This window comes from Lactuca sativa, chromosome 5 (genome assembly GCF_002870075.4).
Source record: "Lactuca sativa cultivar Salinas chromosome 5, Lsat_Salinas_v11, whole genome shotgun sequence".
Classification (NCBI taxonomy): domain Eukaryota; kingdom Viridiplantae; phylum Streptophyta; class Magnoliopsida; order Asterales; family Asteraceae; genus Lactuca; species Lactuca sativa.
In genome coordinates this window covers 339,019,941-339,035,343 of record NC_056627.2, presented here as the reverse complement: position 1 = coordinate 339,035,343, position 15,403 = coordinate 339,019,941, and the positions used below count along the sequence as shown (strand labels likewise).

General features: G+C 30.2%; 2 protein-coding genes across 3 annotated transcripts; both read left to right on the top strand.

Moving 5' to 3' along the window:
• Positions 1–3,057: 3,057 nt before the first annotated feature.
• On the top strand, positions 3,058–6,977 carry LOC111921055 (UDP-galactose/UDP-glucose transporter 5B). 2 transcript variants are annotated; one of them, XM_023916645.3, is made up of 12 exons: positions 3,058–3,507; positions 3,980–4,093; positions 4,196–4,288; positions 4,390–4,455; positions 4,558–4,656; positions 4,746–4,825; positions 5,113–5,225; positions 5,332–5,420; positions 5,552–5,638; positions 5,732–5,800; positions 6,228–6,338; positions 6,739–6,977. In XM_023916645.3, exons 1-12 carry the CDS (start codon positions 3,391–3,393, stop codon positions 6,805–6,807), a joined length of 1,107 nt encoding a protein of 368 aa, XP_023772413.1. In that variant the 5' UTR covers positions 3,058–3,390; the 3' UTR covers positions 6,808–6,977. The 2 variants fall into 2 exon arrangements, with proteins under 2 accessions (XP_023772413.1, XP_023772414.1); XM_023916646.3 differs by having other exon boundaries at positions 6,732–6,977.
• A 4,948-nt stretch (positions 6,978–11,925) lies between these two features.
• Positions 11,926–15,158, top strand: LOC111921091 (protein FAR1-RELATED SEQUENCE 5-like). Its single transcript, XM_023916677.2, has 7 exons — positions 11,926–12,037; positions 12,149–12,202; positions 12,315–13,113; positions 13,192–13,450; positions 13,791–14,447; positions 14,547–14,805; positions 14,887–15,158. The coding sequence occupies exons 1-7, from the start codon at positions 11,926–11,928 to the stop codon at positions 15,156–15,158; spliced, it is 2,412 nt and encodes an 803-aa protein (XP_023772445.2).
• Positions 15,159–15,403: the final 245 nt, after the last annotated feature.

Genomic DNA, 15,403 nt, shown 5'->3' with positions numbered 1-15,403 from the left:
ATGGCGGAAGGAACCCAAATTTCTCCATTCGGTCCCCCCAAAACCTTATGTTATATAATTATGAATTTTGTTAATTTTGTTTGAAATAATCATTAGAATAAATTGGTTCCGTATTATAATAAATTAATTAAAAAAAATACCAAAAATAATGAATGGAAGATGAAAAAGGAAGAAGGTTATATGTTTGCTTCCTAAAACAAATCAAAAACACAAGAAGATGATGGGATGTAGGATGATATTTTTAACCAAATAACCGAATCAAAACCGGAACTGAACTGAAACTGGTTGAAACCGGTTAGTGGTATTCGGTCTGATTCTCAGTTATTAGTTTATAATTTATTCGGTTTCCGGTTCGGATCGGTTCGTTCTAGTTCCAAACACCTTCTTAGATAACATATTTATTAGTAGAATAAAACCAAACCGGTTACTGATATTTGATCCGTTTTTTTTTTCTTACTTTACGGCTTACTCGGTTTCGGTCCAGTTCCAGACTCGGTTTCAGTGAAACTGGTTTACATGCCTAGTAGGATGGAGATGAACACAAGTTTCTGGGTTACCTATTAGCTTCCTACAACAAATCGAAATTGCTATAAGGATCAAGAACATAAAGTAAAAAAAAAAAATCAAAGATATATCAAACTTACTTGAGCTCTTAATGCGATAAACATGAATGTAAAAAGGGAATGCTACGAGGATCAAGAAAATAAAGAAAGTTTCAAAATGATATGAGGATGAAGGAAACTTATGATATGGTTTGAGGTAAAAAGAAAATAAGGAATAGAAGAAGGTGATAGATAAAAAAAGGAATGCTATTGAATTTCTTGATATCCTCTTTAGCCATAAAGTAAGGCTTTTATTAGTCTTACAAGCACTAAAAACAATGAGAACCCCATTTGAAAATACTTATGTACACCCTTAGGATTATAATGTCATATAGGTTTTATGGTTTAGCGGTTACTGAAAATGAAAGGTGGAAGGAGAGGGCAATTACTCATTGTAGGAGGTGTGGAGGGGGTGGTTACCCATCGTGGGAGGTAAGGGTTAGGGTAGTTATCGATTATGAAATGCAGGGGGGGGGGGGGGGTGGTTTATCGAAAGTATGAGGTGGTGTAGACGTGTAGTGGGTGGTTATGAAGTTGCACTAGTAACAAAAAGAAACATCATGTAGCTCCACTTTGAAGCTTTCAAAAGACAAATCAATTTATCAATGAACCTCGACCAATAAAACAAAAAAAACTTTGGGTCCTTAGAATGGATCCAACTTCAAAGGGAAGAGTAACAATAATTTAAGGTACAATTAACATCAAATTAAAACGATAGTGATAAAGTAAAGCAACGGGAGAAAGCATATCTTCAACCTTAACAAAGGATACAAAATGAACATTAGGCCAAAGTTTTGAAATACAACCAAAGCAAAAGTAACAACAAAAATTAAAGGTGCAACACGCTACTCGATAGTCGTGCGACTCCATTAAATTAGGTAACAAACTAACAAAATGTTCCCAACATGGGAACATGGCCTAATACACCAACCTACTAACCTGTACGATTAAAAACAATACCAAAAAGCACTACAAGACAACTTTTTACAATCGATGAATCACATTTGTGATGTGTTTTGCAACCTAAAAAACTAGCTTTTATATGATAAGCTAGTTGATATTTGATAAATAATAACATTTGGTAAAAAATAGTTGATAAGCTAATTGACAAATAAAAGTATATTTAAAAACTTGTGTAAACGAATATATAATGTTATATTTGGAAAACTTGTGTAATAAGTTCCAAGAGCTTATGACTAAGTTATCTCAATATATATATATATATATATATATATATATATATATATATATATATATATATATATATATATATATATATTAAAAATCAGCTTATAAGCTACTTTAATAATCTCACCAAACTGAATATCGTGATAAAGCAATAAACTAAAAATATAAACTAGCTTATACGTGACACATACAACTTTTCAAATAAACTAACTTATCGTCAGGGCTGGTTTTGAAAGGGGCAAAGTGGACATCTGTACATGACCCAATTTTTTAGGGAGACCATTTTTATATGTATTATTTTGAACCCAAAGCGATAGTCTAGATCCCTACTAATCGACTAGTCCATCACGCACCAGAAACCAGAAGCGACAGATCACATGTTGAAGATACACGATCAAGCATTGATTATAAAATTTATTGACTATTCCAGTAGTAACAGTGTCATATGCATAAATGAGCTTTTCGAAATTAAAGTTTTTGAAACCATACTTACGCTCCACAATGGTCCAATAAAGACTTAGCGATTTGGGAATGATATCTATCGATAACGAAATCTTAGAGAGTATAGACTATGGAGAGTTGATCAACCAATTTGATATCAAGAATGTTATGAGATTTCATGGGTCCCAGTTAGTTGTTACGATATGTCATTACTAGTTAAAATACTATGATTTTACTATGTTATTGCTATAAAGTTTATTGTCGTTTTTTAAAAAAACTTTAGTTTATATAATTTAATTCGTTATACGTTAGGGCCTAAAAACTTTTTTTTTTCTGATTCGTCCTGGACATTTGAATCCTCAAGATCGGCCCTGTTTACCGTCACAATCAAATCCCACGTACTCCGACAACATACGCAACTAGATATTGAATATACCAAAACGCTTTCACCGACAAGACAAAAGGCAAATTATCAATGAAGGCATAACTTTGAAAGGAAAAGACGCACACCAAACTCAAACTATAAACAACCGTGCAAAAGATGTACATTCGAAAACATAAGCTAACAAATCCAAACACAACACGTACGAATCCCACCAAAATCCCCAACCAAATACATAGCAATTCATAATGAACATATTTTAGTTGTTGAAGATATTAGACATAAAACCCATGCTGTTCAAAAAAAAAAAAAAAAAAAAAAAAAAACCCAAATTTTCGTTTTCAATTTTCGAATATTTGTTTACTACAAAAAAATGAATAAATACAAAAACATTGATTATAGTCATATAGTCATGTAGACGACCCTATAAAATAAGCGTAAGAGAGACGGAAAGGCGTGCTTCCCATCATCTTCCAGACAAAAAGTAGTCCGCTTTCCCACAAAACTAAAATTTAAAAGGGTTTGAGAAATAAATACAGAAACTCGCCGGTGAAAACAAGGAGAGGAACTCGCCGGAGAAACCGCTAATCTTCTCATCGATGATCCCGTCATCTTACTACACATATATTAAATTCAAAAGCTTGCCCTTCACTCGATGGTTCTGGGTTTCTGATTGATCCTAGGGTTTATCTAACATCTTTGTTTTTCTGTATTTCAATTGGTCGTAGATATACACCTACACTGCCTTCGAAACCGGCGGTGGTCGGGGTTTTGCTAATGGATGGTAGTATGACTGACCCACCGCTAGTAGATGCCAAGGAGAACAAATTCTTAAAGGGTACTTTCGCTGTTGTCGGAATTATGTCTACTCTCGTCATCTATGGTGTCTTACAGGTACGTTTTGTTTAACCAAAAGTTACATTTCTGTAATCGTTTGTATACATGTGAAGACGAGCTGAGTTATGTGGAGAATTTGTTGTAAAGTTAAATCGAGTACGCGAAGGTTAAATCAAGCTAATTGCAACTAGATTTACGATTGATTTTGTTCAATCCGAAGAGAAAAAACTCAAGAAATTAGGGGAAACGAGGTTTTGGATGTAATACACAGCTGCAATAATGATTGTTACAGTTGGCATTTTTGAACATACAAAAAGTCGAATCCTTTGCTTTAAACTCATTGATTTGAATAAAAGTTTATGCCAATCTTATTTCCATGTTTTTCTTCTGTCAAGATGTTTCATTTGGTAGATTGAATGATCTTGATTTGAAAAAAAGGGGCAACAGAATTGAAAAAAGAGATGATCATGATCCAACACTTTGTGTAGTGATTCATTGTTAACACCTGTTCTTGAATCTTCATCTGCAGGAGAAGATTATGAGAGTTCCATATGGTCCAAACCATGAATTCTTCAAACATTCGTTATTTCTTGTTTTCTGTAACCGAATTACCACTTCTGCAGTATCTGCAGTTTTCTTACTTGTAAGTTATGAACATTCTTCAACAAATGCAACATTTCATAAAATTTCTTTCACCACATTATACATTCTTTTTATCTTATCTATCTTTTTATTTCCATCACAGACAAGTAAAAAAGCTTTGGATCCTGTTGCTCCAGTTTACAAGTACTGTATTGTATCAATATCTAACATACTAACTACAACATGTCAATATGAGGTCATATGTTCTTTTCATTCTTAATTCTTATTATCACTAACAAATCTTTCTTTGTGTTTATGCTTACATTTTAACATTCTTGTTTTAACTTATATCTTCAGGCTCTTAAATATGTTAGCTTTCCTGTTCAGACCCTGGCTAAGTGTGCCAAAATGATACCAGTAATGGTAAGTTTCAAAAGTACAATACTACCCTTCAAAAGAAAATAAAAAATAATTTTACAGATAGCTAATACTTCTTTTTACATGATATATTTTTTTTGTTTGTAGATTTGGGGAACATTAATTATGCAAAAGAAGTACAAAGGGCCAGATTATTTTTTGGCTGTACTAGTTACCCTTGGGTGTTCACTATTTATTCTATTCCCAGTAATTACCATTCTACCCCTACTTGTCATTTTGAAAAAATTGGGAGAACATCAACAAATGCTAATGAATTTATTCTACCCTTTTTGTAGGGAGCAAGTGAGTTAACTCCTTACCACAAAGGAAGGGAAAGCACAGTGTGGGGAGTGTCCCTGATGATTGGTTATCTTGGGTAGGGGTAGTTTGGTAATTTTACATTTATTTCATCAATCATTTTCCTAATTAATCATTGCTACCTCAATAAATAGATAGATAATCAGTTGGTTAGAAGGTGAGGGTAGTTGGGTAATCTTACATTTATGTTGATAATTAATTTATATGTAGCTACTTTCTACCTTATTGTTATCTGAACTTAATTAACCTTAAATGATCAGAAAAATCATCATTATAATTAAAAACATATCAGTTTTGTAGAAACATTGATATATTTTTAATTTATATTTTTTTTTTATTTCTCAGTTTTGATGGGTTTACTAGCACATTTCAAGATAAATTATTTAAAGGATATGATATGGGAATTTATAATCAAATTTTCTACACTACACTCTGTTCTTGCATACTCAGCTTAACTGGTAAGTAACTAATAAAATCTCGAAAACATTTTTTTTTTTAATTTTTACACGAGATTATTGGATTATTATTATTATTATTATTATTTTTATTTTTCCATTTTGGTAGGTTTAATCTTGCAGGGAAATCTTCTCATGGCAATGGATTTTGTTTCTCGCCACAAGGATTGTTTCTTTGATGTTGCATTGCTTTCAACTGTAAGCCATTTTTACCAAGGGCAATTTTGTAAAAAACACTAAAGTTGCACCTCTCAAGTGTCAAAATGTGGACTTTTTTTGGACACCATTTTTTTTAATCTCATAATATGTTAATTTTTTTTTAATTGCAGGTTGCAACAGCAAGTCAATTCTTTATCTCTTACACAATTCGCACATTTGGAGCTCTTACATTTGCCACTATAATGACCACTAGACAAGTAAATAAAAAAAATATATAATTAATTAATTATTTATCTTCCTTCATATTTATACTCTCCATTAACTTTTTTTTTTTTAATAAAATTTTGTAGTTAGTGAGCATTCTGCTATCCTGTGTGTGGTTTGGCCACCCCCTTAGTGTGGAACAATGCATTGGAGCTGTAAGCATCCATTTACACCTTTTTTTAGATGACAAGGGCATTTATGTCTTTTGTGTAAATGAGACTCCCACCTTGCTTCACATTTTTTGGGGAACAAAAGCTGAATTTTTTGTCTTATTGACATGATATGATATGATATCATATGACATATGATTTTGACATGACTAGGCAATCTTTTTCTAGACTGAAAAGGGCATTTATGTCTTTTTCACCTTTTTGGATGTGACAAAAATTTGAAAATTTTGATCCATTGACATAGCAAGAGAAAACAAGACAAAACATGACAACCTTTCTATTGCTATTTTTGATGCTTATGATGAGAAGGGCATTTATGTCCAGTGTATACCAAATACAGTATAATCTACATCATAATAGAGGGGCATAATAAGGTCAAAACATGTTACTAAATAAATAATTTTTTTTTCAGGTTATTGTTTTTGGGTCTCTTTATGCGAGGGGTTTCTTGAAAAAAGCCCCCGAGAAACCCTTGCCCTCATTACACAAGTCAGATGAAGAAGAAGCAAGTGTTCCATTGAAGGTGATTGCCTAAATACAAAAGGGCATTTTTGTCAGAATTTGGTAAAAAGATTTTTTAGATACGGATATGGTTGACCATTATACATCCGATTTTAGCAAATGCTACCAACAGAAAGACTTTTTTTTAGACCATAGAGATTTAAGTGCACGTTCTAATTATCTTCTGGTTTTCTTTGTTTTTTTTGTTTAAAAGTTTTTACTTCTAAGGTAGATATGGACACATGAGACTTGAAAACGTGTTGATTATTTTAATTTCTGACTTAATTACTTTGAGATTATAATGGGGCGATAAAATAATGCCCTTGAATTCTCTTAGTTTCGTTGTTAACTTAGAAGAAACTATTGTAGTATTTAGTTAACAAAGCCCTTAAATTTGATCAAAATATATTCCAAGTTTTTAGGGACACAGTATGTTTGGCAAAATTAGTCGGAAGTTGGAAATTGGAAGCCGGAAGTTGGGAAGCTGGTAGCTGAATCTGAATCTGTACCTTTTATTTGTGTAGAAGTGTTCAACAAGAGTAGTTATACGCTTTTAAAATGTTTAAAACAAAGGCTTTAAGCAATGCGTAATAAGTACACCACTACACTTTGAAAGCATTGTACCTTTTTCTAATAAGAAAAACGAAAGTTATATGCTAAATTGCTAATTGGGTAGAAATTGAAGAGGTGCCATCAATTATGTCCATGCAATTACATGTACCTAATAAGTAAAAAGAAAATAGGTAACATATACATTGTCGATATATATATAAAAATGAAATACTTGAAAAACATTATGTAAGAAATAGATGTAGTTTGTCAAATTTAAATGTAAGTGTTCATCTTTAGTAAAACCAAAAAAGTCCTTAGAAATTCCATAACTATGGAATCAAGCTCGAAGATCATAAGTAAGCAAGTTATTGTTATAGGTCATTTATTGTAAAACTAGTTATGAGGTCTATATGATATACGAGTTGGATAAAACAAAAAGCTTAAATATGAATGTTTAAACAAAAATTTAAAATTTGGATTTAAAAGGAAACATATTAAATACTATGAGTTGTAATATACTAATATTGTAATTTATTGGTTGTTTTCAATTAAGACAATTATTAATTAAGGTGTAAATATGATTTGTTAATTAAGAAAAAGATTAAAAAAAATGAGAAAATGACAAATGGAAAGAACATTTCTTCAAAAATACCAAAAAATGACATGTATCCAAGTTAATGAGAGAGTGAAATGTGGCAAAATTATTTTCATTTATTAGGGATGATGTTTTCCAACCCTATGTAAAGGTTTGTCCTAAATACCTTCGATTACCTTGAATTGCAAATATTTGTTTTTTTTAGCCTTGTATTTTGAAAGAAAATATACTAAAGGGCATTTGACTTGGTGGTATCAAATCTATTATACTTTAAAGTACAATGCTTTAATAAAATAATAAAATTAAAATTAAAAAACAATAAGACGTTAATTGAATAAATTAATGGAAAATTACAGTAGCAGATTTTTAAATGAATTGACCAGATAAAAAAATGACTTGCATTATTTATTACTTTAAACAATACATAGATATTCATTTTTTTTAAAGACTACATGGATTTCATTCCTTTGTTATTGTGGACTGGATTTATAGAGAACGCTTTCTTTGTCACATTAACATATACTTTGTTTTTTAGTAACATACTTTGTGGATAAAGCTATTTTTAGCAACATACTTATGAAATATTGTTTTCAGCAAGATACTTTATGGAGTAAGGTTCTTTTTAGCAACATTCTTTATGGAATATTGTTTTTTAGCAACAAATTTCATATAATAAGATTTTTTTTGCAACATACTTTTAGAATAACTTTTTTTAGCAATATACTTTATGGAATGATGTTTTTAACAACATACGTCATGGATTAAGGTTATTTTAGCAACGTATTTTGAAATTATGTTTTTTAGCAGCATGTTTTATGAAATAACATGCTTTATGAAAATAAGGTTGTTTTTAGTAATGTACTTTCTAAAATAATTCTGTATCTTTTAGCATCATATTTTATGAAATATAGTTCTTTTAAGCAACACACTTTATGGAATAATTGTAACATTCTAAGAGTAAATAGATATGGATTTAAGATTCTAATCTATTTAATTCGGCTTTTTGAAATTGTGAGACCATAAGTTATTTAGCCCAAGACAACCAGACCAGGTTTTAGCCCAATTTTCATTAAAACAAGATTAAATAAAATGTTTTGGGAAATTCGAAATTTTATTTTTGGATTTATAAAGTAAATGAGGAATTTAAGAATTTAATAAAAATAAGAAAGTAAAATACAAAATTTTGTATTTATATTGTAATTTTTGATTTTTTTGATAATAATAAAGGCAAAATTACACAAAAGGTCCATATGGTTTCCTGGATTCGCAAGTTTTGTTCCTAAGTTTTTTTTCGTTACATAGATGGTCCATATGGCTTTAATTTCTTACATGGTTGGTCCCTAACCCATATATATTAACTTTTATATCTATTTTATTTTATTTTACCATTTTTAACAAAAGTTATATAAAAAAGAAGAACAAAATTAAATAAAAACAAAATTTTATAAATGGTCCATGTAGTTTCCTAAATCTAAGATTCATTGCATATAGTCCTTTTGGCTATGTCATTTTTCGTTTGGTTAATGTGTTCTTTTGCAAATCAAATTAGGACAAATGTAACTTTTAACTTTTGACACTCATTTGCAAATCACACCTTGAAAAGTACTTTATGAGGGAATTTTGAATCTTTTTTAGCAAGTCTTTGAGCATGAACACATATGATGCACGTGTGTTTTTCACGTTACATCTGATTTACCAAGAACACAAAACCCAAGGACACGAAATGATTTCTGGAAAATTGCATCTCTCTCTCTCTCTCTCTCTCTCTCTCTCTCTCTCTCTCTCTCTCTCTCTCTCTCTCTCTCTCTCTCTCTCTCTCTCTCTCTCTCTCTCTCTCTCTCAAATAACATTCACTATGAAACACACAAACAAGCAGACAAAAACACAATTTCAGTTCTAGAACACACACTCCGAACACACGAACTCATTTTTTTATGTATTTGTTCTTTAGAAATCATTTTATGGGTTTTCAGTTTTCAGGTTTGTTTTTCAAAGAAATTGGGTTTATGTGTGCTTTTGTGTTCTAAAAATCGAGATCTCATGTGTGTTCTTGGTTTGTATGTGTTCTTGTGATTAGATCTTCTAAAAGTTTATGTTTGAACGGAGAAGATGACCGGAATCTTATTGGAGCTGTCATGGACACAAAAAACCAATTAATAGCTGGCCATAATTATATTTTATGAACAAGGTTAAATTTGATGGTGGTATGAAAGATATAAATAACTCGGTATATATACATAATAAAATTTATTTATAAATCATTAACCTTAAAAAAATTGTTGAGTAAAAAAGTTCTAGTAATACTCTAAAGAAAGGCTTTGAGAAATTCATATAGAAGACGATGTTCAAATATCACGATACGAATCTTTGTAATTCCAACCTTTTATATTTATATTTGATATATTATATTAAATAATCTTTCGTTTTAGTATTTTATACATGCTTAAAAATTGAAATACCTAACCAATAATGGTGACGGACAACGTGATGTCAACTAATGTTTTTAAAACTAAAATATGATCACAACATATTTATGAAATATGTCAATGGTTATAAAAACAAAAAAAAAACATGCTAAAAAAAGAATAATGTTATTTTATGTATAGATGCAAATAATCATTAATAATAAAAAGTCAAATATATATATATATATAGAGTTAGGTTCAAATGTTTTCAACAAGTATTGTGTGCCTAAATGCACCAATCACAATTTAGCAAATTATTAATTAATTTTTTTAATCCATAAGGGTAATTATGTAATCTTTCATTTTAATTCCTTATTTATTCTGAATCTTATCCCTTTATATTAGGCAATGTTTTATGATTGATTTAGTTATCTTTAATGTAATTTTCTCTATATAATCGATTTTAACGTCCAATCCACAAACACATATCACAATTCTCGAATACATAACCTGCCGATCAATTTGTGTTACTCATTCGATGGATGTTCATACTGGAAATCGGAACCAGGTATTGCTACATATTTACAAGCATCTATCAACGATAATCCTGATTTTGTTTCAAACGTCCCCCACACACCCTTTTACTGTTTTTATATATACAGATGTATTAAATCTGATAATCTTCCAGGAAAACGATGATCAAAATCCCGGGAAGGATTTGGGTAATGTCAATGATCCCAAGAATCCGGTGAATCAAGTTGTGAAGAAAATAAGAAGATGTAAAACATGCTTTGGAGTTGGTCATGATAGCAGGAATTGTCCTTCTGGATTGAAGAAATCATAGAACTACAAGAACTTCATCAAATTGGTAGTTTTTAGATATTATTTAGTTTGATTTCAGTAAAATAAAAGTAATTTTTGATGAATTATATGGTATTATCAAGTTTCAGTTCAGTGTAATAAAGTGGTCGTTTGATGAATTCTATGTGTCTTTCTTTAAGTATTATGGTTTAAATTAATAAGATGTTCGTGTTCTCTGCTATATTTATGTGTTATATGATCATACAGGTTATCTTTCCAACAGAATATCAGAGCAGATTCGAGTTAACAAAAATTATGAATGCGTGCATTGATTCGAGTTAACAAAAATTGATATGTTTTATAAGTCATACTTGCTATAGTATTCTGATAGAATTATTTCATTCCGATAACATGCAGAGTTTTGTAATGCATATTTATATAACATTCTAATAGAATACTTTCGTCAATAAAATATTCTGCAACTTTTCTTTAAAAAAATACTCCCTCCGTCCCAAATTAATTGTCCACTTTTGACTTTTGAAGTCTTTTATCTTCAACTTTGACCTTAAATATTTTTATTTGTGTTATATATTAATTGATGAAACTTATAACAACAAAAAAACATTTAAAATACAATCCATTCATATATTCTAGATCAAGTATTGTCTATCAAAAGAAAAATTATTTAAGGTCAAAGTTGAAGACTAAAGACTTGAAAAGTCAAATGTGGACAATTAATTTGGGACGGTGGTAATACATAATAATATTGTTAAGTAGTTAATATAATGTACTGTTGGAATTTTTTATATTTGGAATGTGAATATAGTATCGTATGAATATTTTTTCCTTTATCATGTTTTTAAAAAAAATCAAATCGGAATCATTTATTTTTATCAATGATCCATAATATCAAGGCTTTTAATTTGCATAAAATCCGTTTTCATCCCTATCTAGTTTGTATTACATTTTTAAATATTTTAATTTTTTAACTAACAAAGCATATACAAACACTCTCGGAATTTCTTAGCAATGGGCGATCAAGAACCAGATGTCAATAATCATATTTATGAGGAACATTATTTGGCTAGTGATGATGACAATGGAATTGAAGATTTCGATTTTCCTGATAATGATACACTATATAATGACAGATTTCAAACAGGAGAAAGCAGTAATCCTAATTTAGGTTAGTTTTTTGATATTTTGTTTAATTTTTCATTCTATTTTCAGATTCTATATTGTAACAAACATGTTTAATGGTAAATGTTAATACTTTCATTGCTGAACATACAAAGGACGCAAATAATGATGAAGACGAAAATCACTTCATTGATGAAGATATAGAGGTTAATATTGATTACAGTGAAGGTAATAAATTCAATTCAGGATACTAAAGTTGTTACAGAAAAAAGTTAATGCTTTCAGAATAATATTTATATAATTCTTTCAGAATGATTATGTATTTTCTATTTTAAACAGGACAACCACATGTTACTCATGAAGATACAGAGTTTAATATTGATTTCAGTGAAGGTACCAATTTCAATTCAGTACATTTTAATTTTTACAGAAAAAATAAAATTGTGTCAAAATAAAAGTTATATAATTCTTTCATAATAATTTTGTATTTGCTATGTTTAAGCAGGACAACCACATGTTACTCATGATTATGTTTCTCCTGGTGGCACCTTGTATTGGACTCCGATTGTTTTAAACGACATCAAACCAAAAGTTTCATCAAAATTTAATTTATATGGTGAAGCAGAAACAATGTATAGAAAATATGCATTAGAATCTGGTTTTGATGTCAGGCTTGGAAGAGTCCAAAAAATGAAAAATGGGATTATTACAAATAGACATCTTGTGTGCAATCGGGAAGGTAATCCGAATACTAGTAAACTAGATACTCTAGATATTCAGCATAAAAAGACTCAAAGAAGGAAAGATTTATTTAAGAGGAATTGTAAAGCGAAAGTTGTTTTAGAAATAATTCCTGGTACTCTTACATATGTCGTGAGTGATTTTGTAGAGCGACATAATCATGAGTTGTTTAGAAAAGGCAATATGCACTTATCTCGTTCAAAAAGAAAACTTGATTATTCCCAAGAAATTTTCATTCATAATTTTTCAAAACAAAACATTGGTCCTGTAAAAGCACACAGATTGTATAGTGCTCTTCAGGTTGGTCCTTTGGTTCGAGGTGGATTGGTTATTGATTTCAAGAATGCTAGGAGGAATCTTAATTGTTACATAGGTGGGAGGGACGCAAAATTCCTTGTTGACAATATGAATGACAGGAAGAAAAATGTCCCATCATTTACTTTTGAGTATAAAGTGTCGAACAAGAGATTGAATTCTTTATTCTGGGCTGACGAAACAGCAAAGTATAATTACAATTCATTCGGAGACGTTGTATCAATCGATGCCACATTCAGCATGAATAAGTATTTATAACCTTTAATACTTTTCAATAAGAATCATTATTTCCAGTTATGTAAACTAATATTTTATTTTTTAAATAGGTATGATATGGTTTTTGTTCCGTTTATTGGCATCGATAATCACAAAAAATGTGTAACATTTGGTGCTGGTCTTTTAAGTAAAGAAGATGGAGTTTCTTATGAATGGTTGCTTAGAGCTTTTTTGAAAGCTTTTAGAAAACAACCTCAATTGGTTTTATCTGATCAAGATCCAGCTTTGAAAAAAGCTATAGATAAGGTTTTCCCATTGGCACATCATAGGTTATGTATGTGGCATATAACGAAGAAGTTGCCAAATAAGGTATGCATAAAAAGAATATTATTCTTATTTTTTTGGTATGATTCTACAATTATTTTCTCATATTCTACCAGAATGTTTTGTTTTAAACAAAATCAATTGCATTAACTCTTAATTTTTCTTATCATTCTTCAATGATTTTTTAAAATTATGCATTCATTATCTCATATTCTACCAAAATCAATTCATTCTAACAAAACCAGTGTCTTTAACTCTTACTTTTTGTTATGATTATACAATTATATCATATTCTGACAGAATCAATTAGTTTAACTCTTACTTTTGTTATGGTTCTACAATTATTTTTTTCATATTCTACCTTCATGATATCATATTCTAACAGAATGAATTTATACAGATTTTATCAATTGAAGATGCAACAACCAATCAAAAATTTCGAAAGCGTTTTCACTCTATAATTTGGAATTCTAAGCTGGAACCACATGAATTCGAGAATGTGTGGCGTCAGATGTTGGAGGAGTTTAAAATTACTGATAACACTTGGATGAATACAATGTATGGATTGCGAAAATCTTGGATCCCCGCATTTTTCAAGCACATTCCAATGTCTGATCTTATGCGAACTACATCGTTGTCTGAAAGTCAGAATTGGTCATTTCAAACCACGACATTAACCGGTTCTTATCTTGTCATGTTTATGATGACATTTGAATCAGTTATGGAACGACAACGACATAACCAAATTCTCAATGATTTTAATACTGCCACCACTATTCCTAAATTCATTACCCGTACTCCGTATGAACCTCATGCTTCAAATGTATATACACAAAAGATTTTTTATCAGGTTCAGAAGGAGATATCAAGATCTGAAGATAATTGTTTCCAAAAGAATGTGATATCTTCCAACGGTGTTGACACGATTATTGTTATCGAGAAAACAAAGAACATAACTATTAGGCAAACAAATGATGTCGATGTTGATGACAAAGATGAGGAATACAATTACGATTGTCTTATAAGGGATATTGAATACACGGTATGTTTTTTTTCACATTAATTGTCATTTTATCATTTGCATTTAAACACTAAAAATTTACAACTTAAACATTCTCACTAATCATCTTATATTTTCCAGGTCACACACTCAACCAAAGATGGTTCGTTCAAATGTACTTGTATGCATTTTGAACATTTAGGTATCTTATGTAGACACATATTCTGTGTGTTTAAGTTTTATGGCATCGAACAAATTCCTGAAAAGTACATTTTGAAACGTTGGCGTAGGGATGTCATTCCAACAGAATTACTGAAAAGACGCTTCAATAATTCTTTTGACGATTCTACTTCCGACATGACTGCTATTGATATTTTTTTTCAACTGTTGACCGTTGTGCGTCTTTTTTGAGCCATGATGCAGCAAAGTTAAAGTTAGGTTATACCTCGACGAACAGAATAAGTTGAAAAAAAATTCGTAGACGACTGTCCAAATCATGATCTACCGACCAGAGCAGATCATTTCAAGAAGCTTTTAGGTGTGGTTGGTCCTGATGTAGAATCTGATGTTAATGACATTCAGAATCCTACAGATATTCGTAACAAAGGCTACGGTAGTCGTGGGAAAAGATTAAAATCTACAAAAGAGATGATTGAGAAGGAAATCTCGAAACCTAAGAGAAAATGTGCTACATGTGAACAGATGGTTCATCATGACAAAAGAAATTGTCCTCTAAAGAACACCAAGAAATAAGTTCCTTTTTTTTGGGTTTATTAGAATGACATTTGATTTAATTCTATCGATTCACACTCATTGTTATCTTTTATGTCGTTCAATAAAGTATTCACTTTGATTACTATTGATGATGACATTGTCAATCAACATAACAATATTTATCTTTTCTTATTACTTAAAAATACTCATAAAACATAATACAAAAATTCATTCCATCGACTGTATAAATTCATTATTTTCAAAAATTTTAATACAAAATTTCC